The 17079-nt window shown below is 45.2% G+C and overlaps 1 protein-coding gene across 2 annotated transcripts in view; it reads left to right on the top strand.

Annotated features, from left to right (window-relative positions):
- The window catches only part of LOC144682622 (PI-PLC X domain-containing protein 1-like), a 705325-nt gene extending 688412 nt beyond the window's left edge, over nucleotides 1-16913 (top strand). Inside the window, exons 2-9 of one of the 2 annotated variants that reach the window (XM_078545124.1) lie at nucleotides 4228-4348; nucleotides 6563-6662; nucleotides 7450-7579; nucleotides 9569-9702; nucleotides 14022-14150; nucleotides 14437-14598; nucleotides 14851-15031; nucleotides 16380-16913. In XM_078545124.1, the coding sequence (XP_078401250.1) occupies nucleotides 7453-7579; nucleotides 9569-9702; nucleotides 14022-14150; nucleotides 14437-14598; nucleotides 14851-15031; nucleotides 16380-16612 (966 nt within the window). In that variant the 5' untranslated portion in view covers nucleotides 4228-4348; nucleotides 6563-6662; nucleotides 7450-7452 and the 3' untranslated portion in view covers nucleotides 16613-16913. Of the gene's footprint in view, nucleotides 1-4227; nucleotides 4349-6562; nucleotides 6663-7279; nucleotides 7366-7449; nucleotides 7580-9568; nucleotides 9703-14021; nucleotides 14151-14436; nucleotides 14599-14850; nucleotides 15032-16379 lie in introns of those variants that run through there. The other variant, XM_078545125.1, reaches the window with a different exon arrangement.
- The last annotated feature ends 166 nt before the right edge of the window (nucleotides 16914-17079 follow it).

Here is a 17079-nt window from a genome sequence, read left to right as displayed (position 1 = left end):
GGGTTCAATGGTTCGAATGGCCTCCTTCAGTGCTGTAACCATTCTATGATTCTGAATCTCCCAATATTTCTGGACTACGAGAATTCTAGGCTGATTATACTCAATTCTTTTGTGAGGCATTTCTGTTGTGAATTCAAGGTGCCCACCACAGTCCAGGCCCCGGAACAAAACATCCTGCTGGTGGCACAAACTCAGAAAATTGGTGCCTTACAATCAGCTACAAGCAAGAGAGAGATTTCTAACCCACCTATACATGTGGAACTCTATTGAAAACTGCCATCCACTGTACCAAATAGGACTGGAACATGTTTGGAGTGTTTTATAACATTAGTGAACTTGTGTTGTTTGTGATGCTTTTTTTATTCATTCACAGGATGTGGGCTTCGCTGGCTAGGCCAGCATTTATTGCCCATCCCTAGTTGCCCTTAAGAAGGTGGTGGTGAGCTGCCTTCTTGAACCGCTGCAGTCTATGTGGTGTAGGCACACCCATAGTGCTGTTAGGGAGGGAGTTCCAGGATTTTGACCCAGCGACAGTGAAGGAACAGTGATATATTTCCAAGTCAGGATGATGTGTGGCTTGGAGGGGAACTTCCAGGTGATGGTGTTCCCACCTGTCTGCTGCCCTTGTCCTTCTAGATGGTAGTGGTCGTGGGTTTGGAAGGTGCTTCCTAAGGAGCCTTGGTGAGTTTCTGCAGTGCATCTTGTAGATGGTACACACTGCTGCCACTGTTCGTTGTTGGTAGAGGTAGTGAATACTTGTGGAAGGGGTGCCAATCAAGCGGGGCTGCTTTGTCCTGGATGGCATTGAGCTTCTTGAGTGTTGTGGGAGCTGCACTCATCCAGGCAAATGGGGAGTATTCCATCACACTCCTGACTTGTGCCTTGTGGATGGTGGACAGGCTTTGAGGGGTCAAGAGGTGAGTTACTCACTGCAGGATTCCCAACCTACAGTCGATGTAAGATGCTATCCTCCACTCTTCTCCACCTCCACCAATATCTTCAGCTTGTCCCCACCCCCCCCATACCCTCAGCTACTCCCCAGCCCTCCACCGGCCCCCCCCACCCCAAAAATAAGAGCAATTCGCGAAATAGATGAATGTTGTTCCTACACTTTAACTGCAGTGGGGTTACAGATACTGCACAGGGGAATTTCATATTCAAAGATCACAGAATCTTTAAAGACACAAATGAAGGCCATTCAGCCCATCGTGTCTGCAACAGCCCTCCGAATGAGCAAGATGACCTAGTGCCATTGCCCTGTCTTTCCTTCCCCACCCCACCCCCACCCCCCAACCCAACCCCTGCACATTGTTTCTATTCAAATAATCATCTCGGATGCCTCGATTGAACCTGCCTCCACCAGGCAGTGCATTCCAGACCCGAAGGACCGGGTTGTGTGAAAAAGTATTTTCTCACGTCACATTTGCTAAGTCAGTTGGGTGCGCTTGTGGTATTTTTTTTTAAATAACCCTACAGTTTCAACACAGAAACCCCTTCTACTGCTGAACGCGAGACTTGCCTGACTTGACTTTCGGGATGAGTTTAAAACACCGCACACCCACATCCGTCCGGACTTAACACCCGCCCTCCTGAACTTGCGTAGAGGGTGATAAAGTCACAGGGGGAAGGAAGTCCGCAGTCCCGGGGAAACCCAGCCACAGAGGCACTGGCAGCCGCGGCAGCAGAGGTTTGACAACCCAGCGCTGATTCTCTCCAGCACAGTGACGGTGGTGAGCAAAGGATTTCTCCTCCCCGCCGTCCGGGCACAAATGGTTTATCTGCAAAACCCCCGCTCCTGTTTCAATGGCCTTTTTTGCTCATTTGCTCTTGAGCTCTGCCTGTTGGTTTGCTCCCCGCTGAATCCCGGTGCAGTTGTCGTGCGCAGGATATACAACAGCGAGGGGGTGGGAATTTCATGTCGGTGGGAATTTCATGTCGGGGGGGGGGTGGGAATTTCGTGATAAAAACAAAAAGCTAACAGCTACTGCGGATGCTGGAAATCCTAAACAAAAACAGAATTACCTGGAAAAACTCAGCAGGTCTGGCAGCATCGGCGGAGAAGAAAAGAGTCGACGTTTCGAGTCCACATGACCCTTCAACAGAACTGAGTGTAGTTAGGGGAGGGGTGAAATATAAGCTGGTTTAAGGCGGGGAGGGGGAGAGAAGTTGAGGGTAGGGTGGTTGTGGGGACAAGCAAGCAGTGATAGGAGCAGATAATCAAATTCTGCTCCTATCACTGCTTGCTTGTCCCTACAACCACCCCACCCTCAACTTCTCTCCCCCCCCCCCTTAAATCCACTTATATTCCACCCCTCTCCTAACTTTACTCAGTTCTGCTCTTTTCTTCTCCGCCGATGCTGCCAGACCTGCTGAGTTTTTCCAGGTCATTCTGTTTTTGATTTCCAGCATCCGCAGTAGTTTTTTTGTTTCTTTCTGTATCTATGCCCGAGATCTTCTGCCAGTTAAAGGCACCGGTTCAATTATTCACATCGCTGAATTGGGAGGGCAGTCCGAAGACTTTTATGAAGTTTAGCATCACCATCAGATGCAGTTGTTGCCAAATTTGATGCGCAGTGTCACAGAATCACTTCACAGGGTAGCAGAGTGGCAGGAGCTGCACATGATGAGTCACTGGGTACTATCAATATATTCCAATCAATTAGTTGATTGAAGTATATAAGACCCTGAATGGCCTTGACAAGGTGGACGTGGAAAGGATGTTTCCTCTTGCGGGTGAATCCAGCACTAGTGGGGGGCACTGTTTTAAAATTAGGGGTTGCCTCTTTAGGACAGAGATGAGGAGAGATTTTTTCTCTTGAGGGTTGTGCAACTTTGGAACTGGCTGCCTCAAAAGGCAGTGGAAGCGGGGTCACTGAATATTTTTAAGGCAGAGGTAGATAGATTCTTGTTAGGCAAGGGAATCAAAGGTTATCGGGGGGGTAGATGGGAAAGTGGAATTCAAAACACACAGATCAGCCATGATCTTATTGAATGGCAGAGCAGGCTTGATGGGCTTCTGCTCCTATTTCGTATGTTCGTAAGTGGCCTCCAGCCAGGGAGAAAGGTTTTACAACGTCAGCCGAAATGGATGATCAGCTGGTTCAGTGGGAATGGGGTTTAAAGAACAGAACGAGCACATACAGGGAGATAGAGAGCTAGGGAAAGACAGGGGTTCAGGGCAAGGCTGGGGGAACCTTTGCATTTTTGGGGAAGAGGACAGGAAATTTTAGGACTCACAGAATCACAGTGCAGAAGAGGCCCTTCGGCCCATCGAGTCTGCACCAACACGTGAGGAACACCTGACCTACCTACCTAATAATTTACTAGCACTTGGCCCATAGCCTAGAATGTTATGACGTGCCAAGTGCTCATCCAGGTACTTTTTAAAGGATGTGAGGCAACCCGCCTCCACCACCCTCCCAGGCAGTGCATTCCAGACTGTCACCGCCCTCTGGGTAAAAAGGGTTTTCCTCACATCCCCCCTAAACCTCCTGCCCCTCACTTTGAACTTATGTCCCCTCGTGACTGACCCTTCAACTAAGGGGAACAGCTGCTCCCTATCCACCCGGCCCATGCCCCTCATAGCCTTGTACACCTCGATCAGGTCGCCCCTCAGTCTTCTCTGCTCCAATGAAAACAACCCAAGTCTATCCAACCTCTCTTCAAAACTTAAATGTTTCATCTCAGGTAACATCCTGGTGAATCTCCTCTGCACCCCCTCCAGTGCAATCACATCCTTCCTATAATGTGGCGACCAGAACTGCACACTCCAACAGGAAACTTTTCTTCCTGCATTGATCAGCACGTGTACACTTCCAGATAGAGTACTGGAGGCAAAAAACCCTGGAAACGTTTAAGAAACAATTAACTACTGCATTGCGGGAGCTTTAGAATCTTTCTGCATGGATGAATAAGAAAGGGCAGAATGACCTTTCATGCCAGCAATAATCTTGAGGTTGGCTTTGAATTCTCAAGCTAATGCTTTCTATTAGTGCTGCACTGGATCTTAAAGGAAGGAGGAAGGAAAGTAAAACTGGAAGGATTAGTTTACCGCGGTAATCTGCTTCTCTTTCTTGCTGGTGTTCTGCTTTTTTTTGCCACAATTACCGCAGAGGTTGGAGCCCACAGCCCCAGGTGACGATTGCAGGAACAACTTAGCATGTGCAGACTGAGCCTGCGTGCAGTTATTTAGAAGTTCTGATTGCGAATTTTGCTTTCTGACACTAGAATTTCCTGAAGTGTTAGACAAAAATCTGTTCGGGACAACAACGTGAAACCCACTTATATTGATGGACTGACTGCAAACTCATCCTGCAGATGGAGAAACTGGAAACTCCTGATGTGACAGGTATCTCTCAGAGCTCAGTCACCAGTACAATATAATTTTGGGATGTTAAAATAAGCTGTTCCCTCATTTTCCCCGAAGTTGTTCAGTTATCTTCAGAATGTACATGAAGTTAGGACTGTCTTCCTTGGGGAAAAGAGGGCTGAGAGGAGATTCGATAGAGGTGTTCAAAATCATGAGTGTTCTGGAGAGAGTAGATAGGAAGAAACTGTTCCCACTTGTGGAAAGGATTGAGAACGAGAGGTCACAGATTGAAAGTAATTGGCAAAAGAAGCAAAAGCGATTTGAGAAAAATCTTTCTCACGCAGCGAGTGGTTAGGGTCTGGAATGCACTGCCTGAGAGTGTGGCGGAGGCAGGTTCAATTGAAGCATTCAAAAGGGAATTAGACTGTTATCTGAAAAGGAAGAATGTACAGGGTTACAGCGAGAAGCCGGGAGAATGACACTAATGGAATTCGGAGAGCCAGTGCAGACATGCTGGGCTGAGTGGCCTCCTGCTCTGTAACAGTTCTGTGATTCTGTGATGTTGTATTCTGCACTAATCTTCATCCTTTATATAAAGATAACAGTCTAGATTATAACTACACCTATCTCCCCCCCCCCCACCCCAAAAAACACCCATTTCTTTCCCATTAAGATTTAAAGTTCAGAATTTAGACTTTGGACAAGGCTTCTGCAAAACACAATGGGCCGAATGGCCTCATCTGTGCTGTACTGTTCTATATACCATGTTCTGAGAAGACAGGTGGGCCTTATTAAGGTACCAAAGTCACGACCCAACAGATATGACCATACTCATGGTTACCTTTCCTACATGTGCTGCTCAGTGTCTCCTCTCAGCTATGTGAAGTACCTTGGGATAATTAATGCTTCCAAAATACTATATAAATTGTTGTCATTAGATAGGGTGACCAGAGTTTCAAAAGTCGAAACTGGGACACATTGTCCAGCTTCCGATAATATTGAGTTTCGGGCATTAAGGGGATATGAAAGTCTGCGTGATTGTGTCCCACTCCAGTGTAGCGCTGAGCTGTTTCTCCCCAGCCCCCTCATTGGGCACTTTTACCTGGAGCTGCAACACCTGCCGCACATCCTCCCCTGTCCTCAAGCCCATGGTTGCTAAGAGACGTTGTCAACGCCACATGCGGGAGAGAGGCCACATCCCGAGAGCTGGATCTGGCATTGCGACTTAAAGCTAACAAAAAAATGTTGGGGAGGACCGAGCAGTGGCTTACCTGGCAGCTGAACCGAGGTAGGAGCTGTTGGCTCTTTTAGCACGGCTTGTGGGCCAGGAGGAGCTGGAGTGCTCCCACCAGGCCCCTCAGTGAAGCATTTGACCCCTCTTGGCCTTCCTCCCTCTAGCCCCGATCTCCAGCCTCCCTCCTCTAGGGTTCCCAATCATGGGCCTCCTCCCTGCAGTTTTCCTTCCTGTCCATTTGGTTGTCTGTCAGGTGGAGGCAGCACTACAAGATGCGAATTAGGCTCTGCTACTATGACCAGCAGGGCCTCCACACCCAGCACCTTGCTAGGTTCTTATGCCAATTTTGGCCTCACATGTAAGTTTCCTGCCTTCCCATTTCAGGGTCTGGTTTCTGTACGTAAAGAATTGGTACTTCCTACTAATGGTACACAAAAGGCCTACCAATTACAACAATTTGCCTAGTATCTTGAAGGCATTAAATATCCCAAGGTACTTCACGTAGCCGACAGGAAGCACTGAGCAGTCAAAGTAGGAAAGGTAGCAAAAAGTATGGTCATATCTTACCCTGGGATTTCTTGCTTATGTTTCACCAAATTATGCTGATGCGTCGGCAAACATGCATGGAAATTCTAAACCCTGTAAGACATTTAGAGCATAAAGACTGATAGAGTTTGGTAAATATCAGGACCATTATAAGCACATTCATGTACACCCAGTTTTTTACTCAATGTTCAGAGCAGAGTTTTGGAGAAGAAACCCAGAAGTACTGGTTTTAAATTATTTTCTTCTCTATTTTTACCTCCCTACAGCAAGCGTGGTTGACAGACCGCTTGTTGGCGAGGAAGGCCTATGGCAGGAGGGTGCAGCGGAGGAGCAGTTTGGTCTGGGAGTGGGGAGAAGAGATTGCAGGGGTTGTGGGGGCAGGCTACCCAAATGATAACGTGTGATGACTTGATTTGCATAATTCTGCAGTTGAAATCATTATGACCTCATTACATTACACCTTATGTTTTCAGGTACTGTTTGACTCATTGCAGCTGGGAAAACCGAGTGAAAACATTCACTGGATAATGCATTACACCCAGCAGAGTGAACAAGTAGATAACTTGCCCCAAGGTACCTGCCAAAGCTGCTTCTTTAAGATGTGCTGAGGTATGTACTTATTGGAACTGGGTGGTGCTCTAGTTTTCAGGGTTTACAGGGGCCTTTCAATTCTTCGTGAATTTGGGTTCAAATCCAATTTGTCCTGTTTTTGGATTTTAACATCATGCTCAAACTAAATTTGCAGTGTCAGGCCATTCTTAATGAATGTTGGCCCATGGCAAAGAAAAGCCACTGTCCCCAGTTTGGTTCTCATTCTCATTCAGAGGCCACAGCACATGTGGGAAATGGACAGGTCAATGTGTGTAATGGGTATGATTGGCACACTGTTCAGCAGGGCAATGGGAAACTTTGCTTTGCATCCAAGCATGCTTGGAGTTTCTGGCATTGGTTGCTGGAAATTAGAATGGCTCTATTTCTCTTCACCAGCTTCCCACACAAGTTTCCTCTCACCTTGACAAGAGCAAAAGTTTCCCACAGTATCGAATGAAGTTGGCATAAATGGCCGTGAATATATGTAACAGGGTGAAAAATAAAACCACTGTCTCTCCTGCACCATCTGCTGGGGATGTCCGAGTGTGGCTCATTCTGTCTCGTTGTCCCATTCTCCTGGTCATGGAGAGGAGACTCCTGATTCGGCACCTGGCACCCCTCCAGATGGCACGGTTGAGTTTGCAAACTGCTGGGTTAGGGAATGGCACCCATGTGATCCGACACAGTGAGTCACCTAATTTTGGAACAAAACTGACGCTGCGCTCTCAAAGAGGTAAGAAACTGATCACTCCTTTGCAACTTTTTGTAGTAAATGGCAGATTCGGGGAGGAAGCCACAGATATTATTTCCAAGTCTTCTTCAGAATCAGTTTGCCCATTGGATGTCAGACTTACCAGAAAAACTATGGGATGAGTCGCTCTGCAATCTGGCGATCCCAGGTAACTATGGGTCACTTCGCCCATTGTTGTCTTTTATAGTCGACGGGTGTGTGAGAGAGGTAAGGCATTAAAGAATAAAGTTAAATCAATGCTTTTTTGTTTTATTGGGCATTGGAAGAAGAAATTGGAGTGTTTCATGTAGCTTTGTCAGTGTTGTACTTACACCTGTTAACAGAAGCAGGGTGTCAGTGATTTGTGTTGTGTTGTGAGAGAAGATGGTGAAGTGAGGGAATGTGTGTAAAGATGGAGGATACCCTTTTCCTTAACTTCTTTTCCTCAACTTCTTTTCCTCTTCCTATCAGATATTGATGTTTGTGGATTCAATGCTTGCTGAGTGATACCAGTTGTGCTGCATGGAACATTTTTCCATTTCAGGCTCCCAGTCTTGAGGATCAAACATATCCATGTTATAATAGTTTCCTCTGCTCATTAGACCTTAATAGTTATCACTTAGACCAATTCCCTTATCCCAACTGCAGACTCGTAACCCACAATAAAAATTGGGTAAAGTTTACTCCTGCAATTAGGAATAATAATTTCTATTATTATTTTTACAGTTTATTTCCATATTGTTTTACCCCCACCTTTTAGCCTATTTCGATCCCCTTCCCCCACCCCACCCCCACTAGGGCCATCTGTCACTTGCTCACCCTGCTTTTTACCCTTAATGTCACCATCAGCACATCCTTTAGCTAATATCACCACCGTCAACACCCCTTTGACCTCTTGTTTATGACATCTTTGGCAATCTCTCCTTTGCCTCCACCTATCACTGGCCCTCTATCCAGCTTCACCTGCCCAACCCCCCATAAACAGCTTATATTTCACCACATTTCCATTTCTCTTTAGTTCTGATAAAGAGTCATACGGACTCGAAACGTTGACTCTGTCTTCCTCTCCACAGATGCTGTCAGACCTGCTAAGTTTCACAAATTGGCAGATTTATTAAATTCAGTTTCACAAATGTTCATTTGGGGCTTGTATTCACAACCTTTCGGGTCACCTGTCCAGTGCCATAACCATTAAACTACTAAGTGTATTTATGCTAATGCCTTTGCTAAGTGTACTTATAGAATGATATGACACAGTAGGCCATTCAGCCCATCATCTCTTTGGTGGAGCTATCCAATCAACCCAACTCCCCAGCTCTTTTCCCTTTGTTCTGCAAATCTTTCTTCTCCTTGAGTATTTATCCAATTCTCATACTCTCTAGCACTCATTCAGAAAGCTCTATTGTATAATTCTCAGTTGTTTTTCGGGAAGCTCCTGCAGTATGTACAAAGACATAGCAGCACAAACAGTGAGTCCAGCCTGTGGCTGAACCCATTGTAGTGGTGTCAGGAGAAACCAAGAGAAACTATCTTCTCGGGTCTAATTTTAACTCTGTGGTACTAAATGGGTTTTGAGTAAGTTAAAACCTCGCCCATGTTCTCAACAAGCACCAGGTCGAAGAACTATGAATGATTTTGTCGCAAGTTAATGAGAATCATGAGAGTCATTACTAACTTGATTCCACTGTTCAAATCCCATTTTAGTAATGGAACACATAAAATAGGCTGACACTCCAGTGGAGCACTGCATTGCCAAGGGGGCATCTATTGGATGCAATGCTCAATGAAGTTTTATGCTCAATGAAGTATATCAATTTTAGTCTGCCTGCTTGGACAGACTAAAAAGATCGTGTAACAATATTCGAAAAACTAGCAGGGATTTGCTTTTAAAGGAGGAAGTGAGAGAAGTAGCATGTTAAAGTAGTTTGGGCTGAGAGTTACAAAGAGTTTGGGGTAGTGACTAAAGGATGCTTTAGGGGAAGCTGTGACTGGGACACGCAGCTGTAGGAGAACCATTCAGATAGGGTGTAGTGTGTAACATAGGCAAATGTTATCCATTGATTTGTGTTGTCCTGTATAAGGTGTAAATATTGTTGGCAGGATTATGATTGAAGTGAATGTACAAAGTTTTGACAGAATTATTTTTGCTCCCTTCTAGGAAGCCATGACTCAATGACTTACTGCTTAGATTTAAACTCTCCGATCAAACCTTCGGATAATATTTTAAACTATTTGGATCATGTAATTCCCTGTATCACTCGACCAGAGATATATAAATGGTGTAGGACACAGGTAAGTTGCACCTTTTGTAAACTACTTTATCAGTCCACTTTACATCCCTATTGTCAGAACTAAGTATTCCAGGGTCAGCCAAAGCCTGGTTTGATGCAGAGTAAAGATTCCTTTTACTCTGCCCAGTAATGTGCCTTAGCTGCAATCTCTGACAAGTACCACTTTTGACAAGAACCTTTTTTCCATTTCCAACACGTCCCATCCTGTGGCCTCAGTCAAAATTAGTTTCGTTTCAAATTGGGGACAATTTTGTGCCCAGTAGGAACTGGATCAAGATCGTCTCGACTTATTTCATGTTAGGCTTCATACCATCCATCTGGGCTGGATTCCAGTGCAATTTCTGAAGCTGTTTGGTCAGCGTCTCTCTAACTCACTGCACAACTTTAAAATCACAGTTGTTTATACAAATCAGTCCCATTTTACGCAGCCCATGCAGACAGAGTAGCGAAGTGAATGATTAATTCTGGCATGCCACATGTTGACATTTACATTCTTAATGCAACATTTCATATTACTGGTCAATTTCCAGTGTCATTACACATGGGAGTCTAGTTCTGAAGGTGGAGTTATAGGGTGAGGATAATTGGAGCAAAGTGTGCTGACATAATTTATCATTCTAATAAATCTCCTCAGCAGCCTCTCCAAGGCCTTGTCATCCTTCCTAAAGAGTGGCATCCAGAAGTAGACACAATACTCTAGCTGAGGTCTTAGCTGTGATTTATTAAGGTCACCTCAATTCCAAGTTGTTACATTTGAAGCATAAGCAAACCTGTATTGTTTATAGTGTATCCAAATACAAGTAAGTTTCTGTTTGTGCTTTTTCAATTAGCAGAAGGCACCATAGTGGATAGTCTGCTGTGGTGTCTTTGTGTGTGTGTGAGTACGGTTCTCAGGTTGGTGAAGTTCTCTCTGAGCTCTTCTGTTTGTGTTTGTCTTCTGTCATCCCAACTGGGTCCTGTTATCTGTAGGTTTGTCTGTCTTGATTATTTGCTTTGCCTTTCTCTCTATTCGATAAGGTAATAGATGTGGGTAGTGGTCGGCAGGGTGAGTTATAGAGAGGTCATGAGCTGTAGTAACAGGGACCTATCCCAAGTTGCTGACTGCTTTTGATGTGAGGAGTGGCTTATTAGCAAAAGGGATCTGCGTGAAATGGACTGTTTTTCAGTTGCATTACTTTATGCCTGTCCACCTGATCCATCATTTTATTTTAACTCAAGGGATGTGGGCATCACTGGCAAGGCCAGCATTTATTGCCCATCCCTAATTACCCTTGAGAAGGTGGTGGTGAGCAGCATTTTTGAACCACTCTGCAGTCCACCTGGTGTAGGTACACCCACAATGCTGCTAGGACCCAGCAACAATGAAGGACCAGCGATGTAGTTCAAGTCAGGAAGGTGTGTGACTTGGAGGGGAACCTGCAGGTGATGGTGTTCCCATGCATCTGCTGCCCTTGTCTTTCTAGGTGGTAGAGATCACAGGTTTGGTAAGTTCTGTTGAAAGTCTCATTGCTCATCCTCTCACCCATTTCCATCACTTCTCCATCTCCCCAACCCATGTATTCCTGTTTCTCTTCTCCCTAATGACTCACAGAGGTGGTGGCACAGTGGTATACACTCAGGAGGGAGTTCCCCTGAGAGTCCTCAGCATCGACTCTGGAACCCATGAAGTCTCATGGCATCAGGTCAAACATGGGCAAGGAAACCTGCTGATTACCAAGTACTGCACCCCCTCAGCTGACGAATCAGTACAGCTCCATGTTGAACACCACTTGGAGGAAGCACTGAGTGTAGCAAGAGCACATAGTGTAATCTGGGTGGGGATTTCAATGTCTATCACCAAGAGTGGATCAGTAGCACCAGCACAGACTGAGCTGGCCAAGTTCTAAAGGACATAACTGCTAGACTGGGTCTGTGGCAGGTGGTGAGGGAGGGAAAAACATACTTGACCTCATCCTCACCAACCTGCCTACCACCATCTGTCCATGACAGTATCGGTTGGAGTGACCACCGCACAGTCCTTCTGGACACAAAATCCCACCTTCACATTGAGGATACCTTCCATCGTGTTGTGTGGCACCACCACTGTGCTAAATGGGATAGATTTCAAACAGATCTAGCAGCTCAAGACTGGGCATCCATGAGTCACTGTGGGCCATCAGCAGAATTATACTCAACCACAATCTGTAACCTCATGGCCTGGCATATTCCCCACTCTACCATTACCACCAAGCCAGGAGATCAACCCTGGTTCAATGAAAATTGCAGGAGGGCATGCCAGGAGCAGCAGCAGGCATACCTAAAATTGCAGGGTCAACCTACTGAAGCTACAACACAGGGCTACTTGCGTGCCAAACAGTGTAAGCAGCAAATGCTAGACAGAGCTAAGTGATTCCACAATCAGCGGATCAGATCTAAGTTCTGCAGTCCTGCCACATCCAGTTGCGAATGGTGGTGGACAATTAAACAACTGACTGGAGGAGGCGGCTCCACAAATATCCCCATCCTCAATGATGGTGGAGCCCAACACAAAAGACTGCAAAAGATAAGACTGAAGGATTCGCAACAATCTTTAGCCAGAAGTGCTGAGTGGATGATCCTTCTTGGCCTCCCCTGGAGGTCCCCAGCATCACAGATGCCAGTCTTCAGCCAATTTGATTCACTCCACGTAATATCAAAAAACGGCTGAAGGCACTGGACACTGCAAAAGGCTATGACAATATTCTGGCAATAGTACTGAAGACCTGTGCTCCAGAACTTGTCGTGCCCCGAGCTAAACTGTTCCAGTACAGCTACAACACTGGCATCTACCCAGCAGTGTGGAAGATTGCCCAGGTATGTCCTGTACACAAAAAACAGGACAAATCCAACCCAGCCAATTACTGCCCCGTCATCACTCATCACTCGCAATCATCAAAGTGTTCGAAGGTGTCATCAACAGTTCTATCAAGCAGCACTTGCTTTGCAATAACCTGCTCACTGATGCTCAGTTTGGGTTCTGTCAGTGCCACACAGTTTCTGACCTCATTACGGCTTTGGTTCAAACTTGGACAAAAGAGCTGAACTCCTGAGGTGAGGTGAGAGTGACTGCCCTTGACATCAAGGCAACATTTGGCCGAGTGTGGCATCAAGGAGCCCTAGCTAAACTGGAGTCAATTGGGATTGGGGAAAACTCTCCACTGGTTGGAGTCATACCTAGCACAAAGGAAGATGGCTGTGGTTGTTGGAGGTTCATCATTTCAGTTCCAGGACATTGCTGCAGGAGTTCCTCAGGGTAATGTCCTCAACCCAACCATCTTCAGTTGCTTCATCAATGACCTTCCTTCCATCATAAGGTCAGAAGTAGGGATGTTCGCTGATGATTGCACAATGTTCAGCACCATTCATGGCTCCTCAGATACTAAAGCAGTCCATGTCCAAACGCAGCAAGACTTGGACAATATCCAGGCTTGGGCTAACAAGCGGCAAGTAACATTCCCACCACATAAATGTCAGGCAACGACCGTCTCCAACAACAGAGAATCTAATGATCGGCCCTTGACATTCAATGGCATTAACATCACTGAATCCCCCCACTATCAACATCCTGGGATTACTATTGACCAGAAATTAAACTGGACTAGCCATATAAATACTGTGTCTACAAGAGCAGGTCAGAGGCTAGGAATCTTGCAGCGAGTAACTCACCTCCTGACTCCCCAAAGCTTGTCCACCATCTACAAGGCACAAGTCAGTAGTGTGATGAAATGCACTCCACTGGCCTCGATGAGTGCAGTTCCAACAACATTCAAGAAGCTTGACACTATCCAGGACAAAGCAGCCTGCTTGATTGGCACCCCTTCCACAAACATTCTCTCCCTCCACCACCGACGCACAGTAGCAGCAGTGTGTACCATCTGCAAGCTGCACTGCAGAAACTCACCAAGGCTCCTTAGGCAGCATCTTCCAAATGCACAACTGCTACCATCTAGAAAGACAAGGGCAACCGACACCACCTGGAAATTACCCTCCAAGCCACACCATCCAGACTTGGAAATATATCGCTGTTCCTTCACTGTTGCTGGGTAAAAATCCTGAAACTCCCTAACAGCACTATGGGTGCACCTACACCACATGGACTGCAGCGGTTCAAGAAGGCAGCTCACCACCACCACCTTCTCAAGGGCAATTATGGATGGGCAATAAATGCTGGCCTAGCCAGCGATGCCCACATCCTGTAAACCAATAAAGAAAATCACTGTACCGATACATATGCAAGGCTTTAACTTCATGTAGCACAGTGGCAAGGAGCTTATAACTAAAATCCTGTTCTTCATATTATAGGAATCGAGTGTAACTGAACAGCTGGAAGCAGGTATACGGTTCTTCGACCTAAGGGTTGCTCATAAACCAAATGATACGTCTGATCATTTATACTTTATACACGGGATCTTTACAACTGTTACAGTCCTGGTGAGTCTGACTGAAAAAGAACCGAAATAATATCAGGAAATCTGATTTTATATATAAACATTTTTCTGGAGTATCTTCTGCCATTTTGCTATCTGCATTCTTACTCAGTTATTTTTATTGAGAAACCTAGGTCAAAGATGCTGATAGTGCAGAACACCACCATGGTATTAATGAGTAGGAGGGCTTGTTTGATAAATCAGGGTTTAAGTTAAATATATTTTCCAAGCCTGACAATTGCTTTCCTTTATTTGGTGCAATTCACATTTTGAAAATATGTGTTTTAAAGGAGGCTTTGAAGGAATTTCGACTCTGGCTGGAAACTCATCCTAAGGAAGTGGTCATATTGGCCTGCAGGTTCATTGATGAGATGAATGAGCAACAACATCATGAGTTAATTCAGGAAATGAAGGACTTATTTGGGTCCAAAATATGTCCCAAAACCTCTGTTGTAAGTAATAATATTGGATTGGTTAACAACTCATTTAATTGGCAAAACTATAATTTAAAAAAAAACTTGTGTACTAACTTTGCGAAAATTGATTTAAGAAAGTCTGGGGAAGGGAAATGGGGAGATATATACTCTGACTGAGAACAAATGTTCAGTGCAATCCAGAGACAGACTTAAATTCTACTGTTTGGGGATCAGTTAGCAGCTGGGTTAATTAATGGATGCATCTTTAATGCAGATTTCTGTTTACAGGAACTTGTTTCACTAAAAAGGCTTTGGGAGTTGGGCTGCCAAGTCATCATCTCCTACGATGACAATATCGCAAAAGAATATCCAGAACTTTGGCCTGGGATCCCTTATTGGTGGGCAGATACATATGATCCTAAATTGCTCGTTCAGTATCTAGAAATGCAGAAACAGGCTGGACGACCAGGTACAGAAAATATGACCCTTTAATAATGTCAAGGGTGTTCCAAATGTGACAACCTCATTGCATGTTTATGAAGGCCCAGATGACTAGAAATGGTTTTCAAAATACAGGAGATGTTTGGTGTTTCAATCTCTCCCAAAGCAGAAAGAGTGACTGATGTGGAGAGACCCACAGCCACCAAGTGGCTTTGCCTGCTCCATCAGCAACAAAAACTGTGAGGGCTGAGATTCTGACTATGCACTGCTGACAGGGAGTCTCGCCCACTTGTGCATCTGAATCTAGTACCTGAGAATCCTTGGGTTATCCAGTATGGGTAATTGAGGATGGTGGTGGTTGAATGCTACTCACGGTAAATCCATTCTTGGGTGCTATTTTGATTGCCTACTAATTAAAGGCAGAACCCAGGGAGATACTGAGCCATACAGGTCAGAAAGCACTTGAGTTTGATTCCCAGTGTGTGCTGATCTCAGCGACATTTTGAGTGCTACAATTGGATTCAGTGCCCCCAGCCTTAAATATTGAGGGTTTCTATCCCTAATCACAATCCAATTCCCCTAATAGAAAAGCTTTATTGGATGAAAGCATGATGCTCTGATACTCTGCCGCAATGATTGATTACCCTATTGGTACTAACTGTCTGGATGCACATCCTGTGGAAGCACTCCCTAGCGGCAGGCAACATTTTTAAGGGGGAACGAGAAGACAAAAGTATGAGAAAAATTAGTTATAACAACTCACTCCTGAAATATTTTAGTCAAATAGTGGCTTAAAAATAAAATACTGCACATGCTGAAAATCTGAAATAAAAGCAGAAAATGCTGGAAATACTCAACGTGTCAGGCAGCATCTCTGGAGAGAGAAAGAGTTTTAATGTTTCAGACCTATGACCTTTCATCGGAACCAGAAAAGGTTAGAGATGTAACAGGTTTCAACCAAGTACATAGGGAGAGAAAGGGGGTGGGGAGGAAAGAATAAAAGGGAATGTCTGTGATAGTGTGGAAGGCAGGAGAGATTAAATTAGAGAAAGGATGGTTGTGCAAGGCAAAAGGGAATCAGAGAAAATTTTAAAAGAAAAATCATTATCAGCACCTGCTGAGTCCGCAAAGGCTATAAAACGCTTAATCGGAAGATGAGGTGCTATTCCTTCAATTTATGTAGAGCTTCATTGGAACAGTGTCGGAAGCCAAGGACAGAGGTGTCAGAGTGGGAGGAGATTTAAAGTGTCAAGCAACTAGAACATCAAAGTCAGGTCAATATGCTTTGGAATGCTTGTTCCAGAATGTCTTGTAATCGCTTCATAACTACCTATTGTTCAATATCATACTACCCCAGTTTTATTTTCCCTTCCCAGATGGATTTTTTGTTGCTGGAATAAACCTGACTGAAGATTGGTGGTATGTCCTGACTCACCTCTACAGCTCTTTGAAGAGACTGACTTTTCCGAATTATCCATATTTGAGTGACTGGATCAAGAAGCAGGTCCCAGGACCTGAAAAGCACTGTTTTAATATAATTGCTGGAGATTTCATAGGAGCTGGCTACCTGGTACCTGCTGTACTTAGTCTCAATAACAAATTGATTTAAAAAGAGTGAAATTGGCAGGTTTATAAAAAAAAAGTTGGAAGGCATATTTGATCACTTTGTGAGAAAGCTGTTAAGAGGTCATCTTGGTTGTGCTGGAGCTATCAACTCTAATGCCAGAATTTTACACGGAGATGTTGTCCTCGCTGCTGCATCTGCTTGGCCATGTCGCCCTGCAGCCAATCAACAGCTATCGGGTTTGAGGCAGGACTCAGAACTGCCAGCCAATTAACTGGGAATGGTGGCCACTACTGGGACTACAGGCAGTCCCCGAAGAGATGCCATGAACCAGGACTTATCTTCAAGGCTGACAGGCCCTGGTGATTGAGGGGGCTGGGCTGGGTTTGTCAGGGCAAGGGGGAGGTGGGGCAACCAGGTTTCGGGGGGGGGGGTGGGTAAGGGGAATTAGCTTCAGGGGGGACACAGGGTACTTGAACAGGAGGCAGCCCCCTACCTTCCAGCCCACCAGT

The sequence above is a fragment of the Cetorhinus maximus genome, chromosome 7 (assembly GCF_964194155.1).
Source record: "Cetorhinus maximus chromosome 7, sCetMax3.hap1.1, whole genome shotgun sequence".
NCBI lineage: Eukaryota > Metazoa > Chordata > Chondrichthyes > Lamniformes > Cetorhinidae > Cetorhinus > Cetorhinus maximus.
Note: the sequence above shows the minus strand (reverse complement) of the source record. Positions and strands in the feature narration are given on the sequence as shown.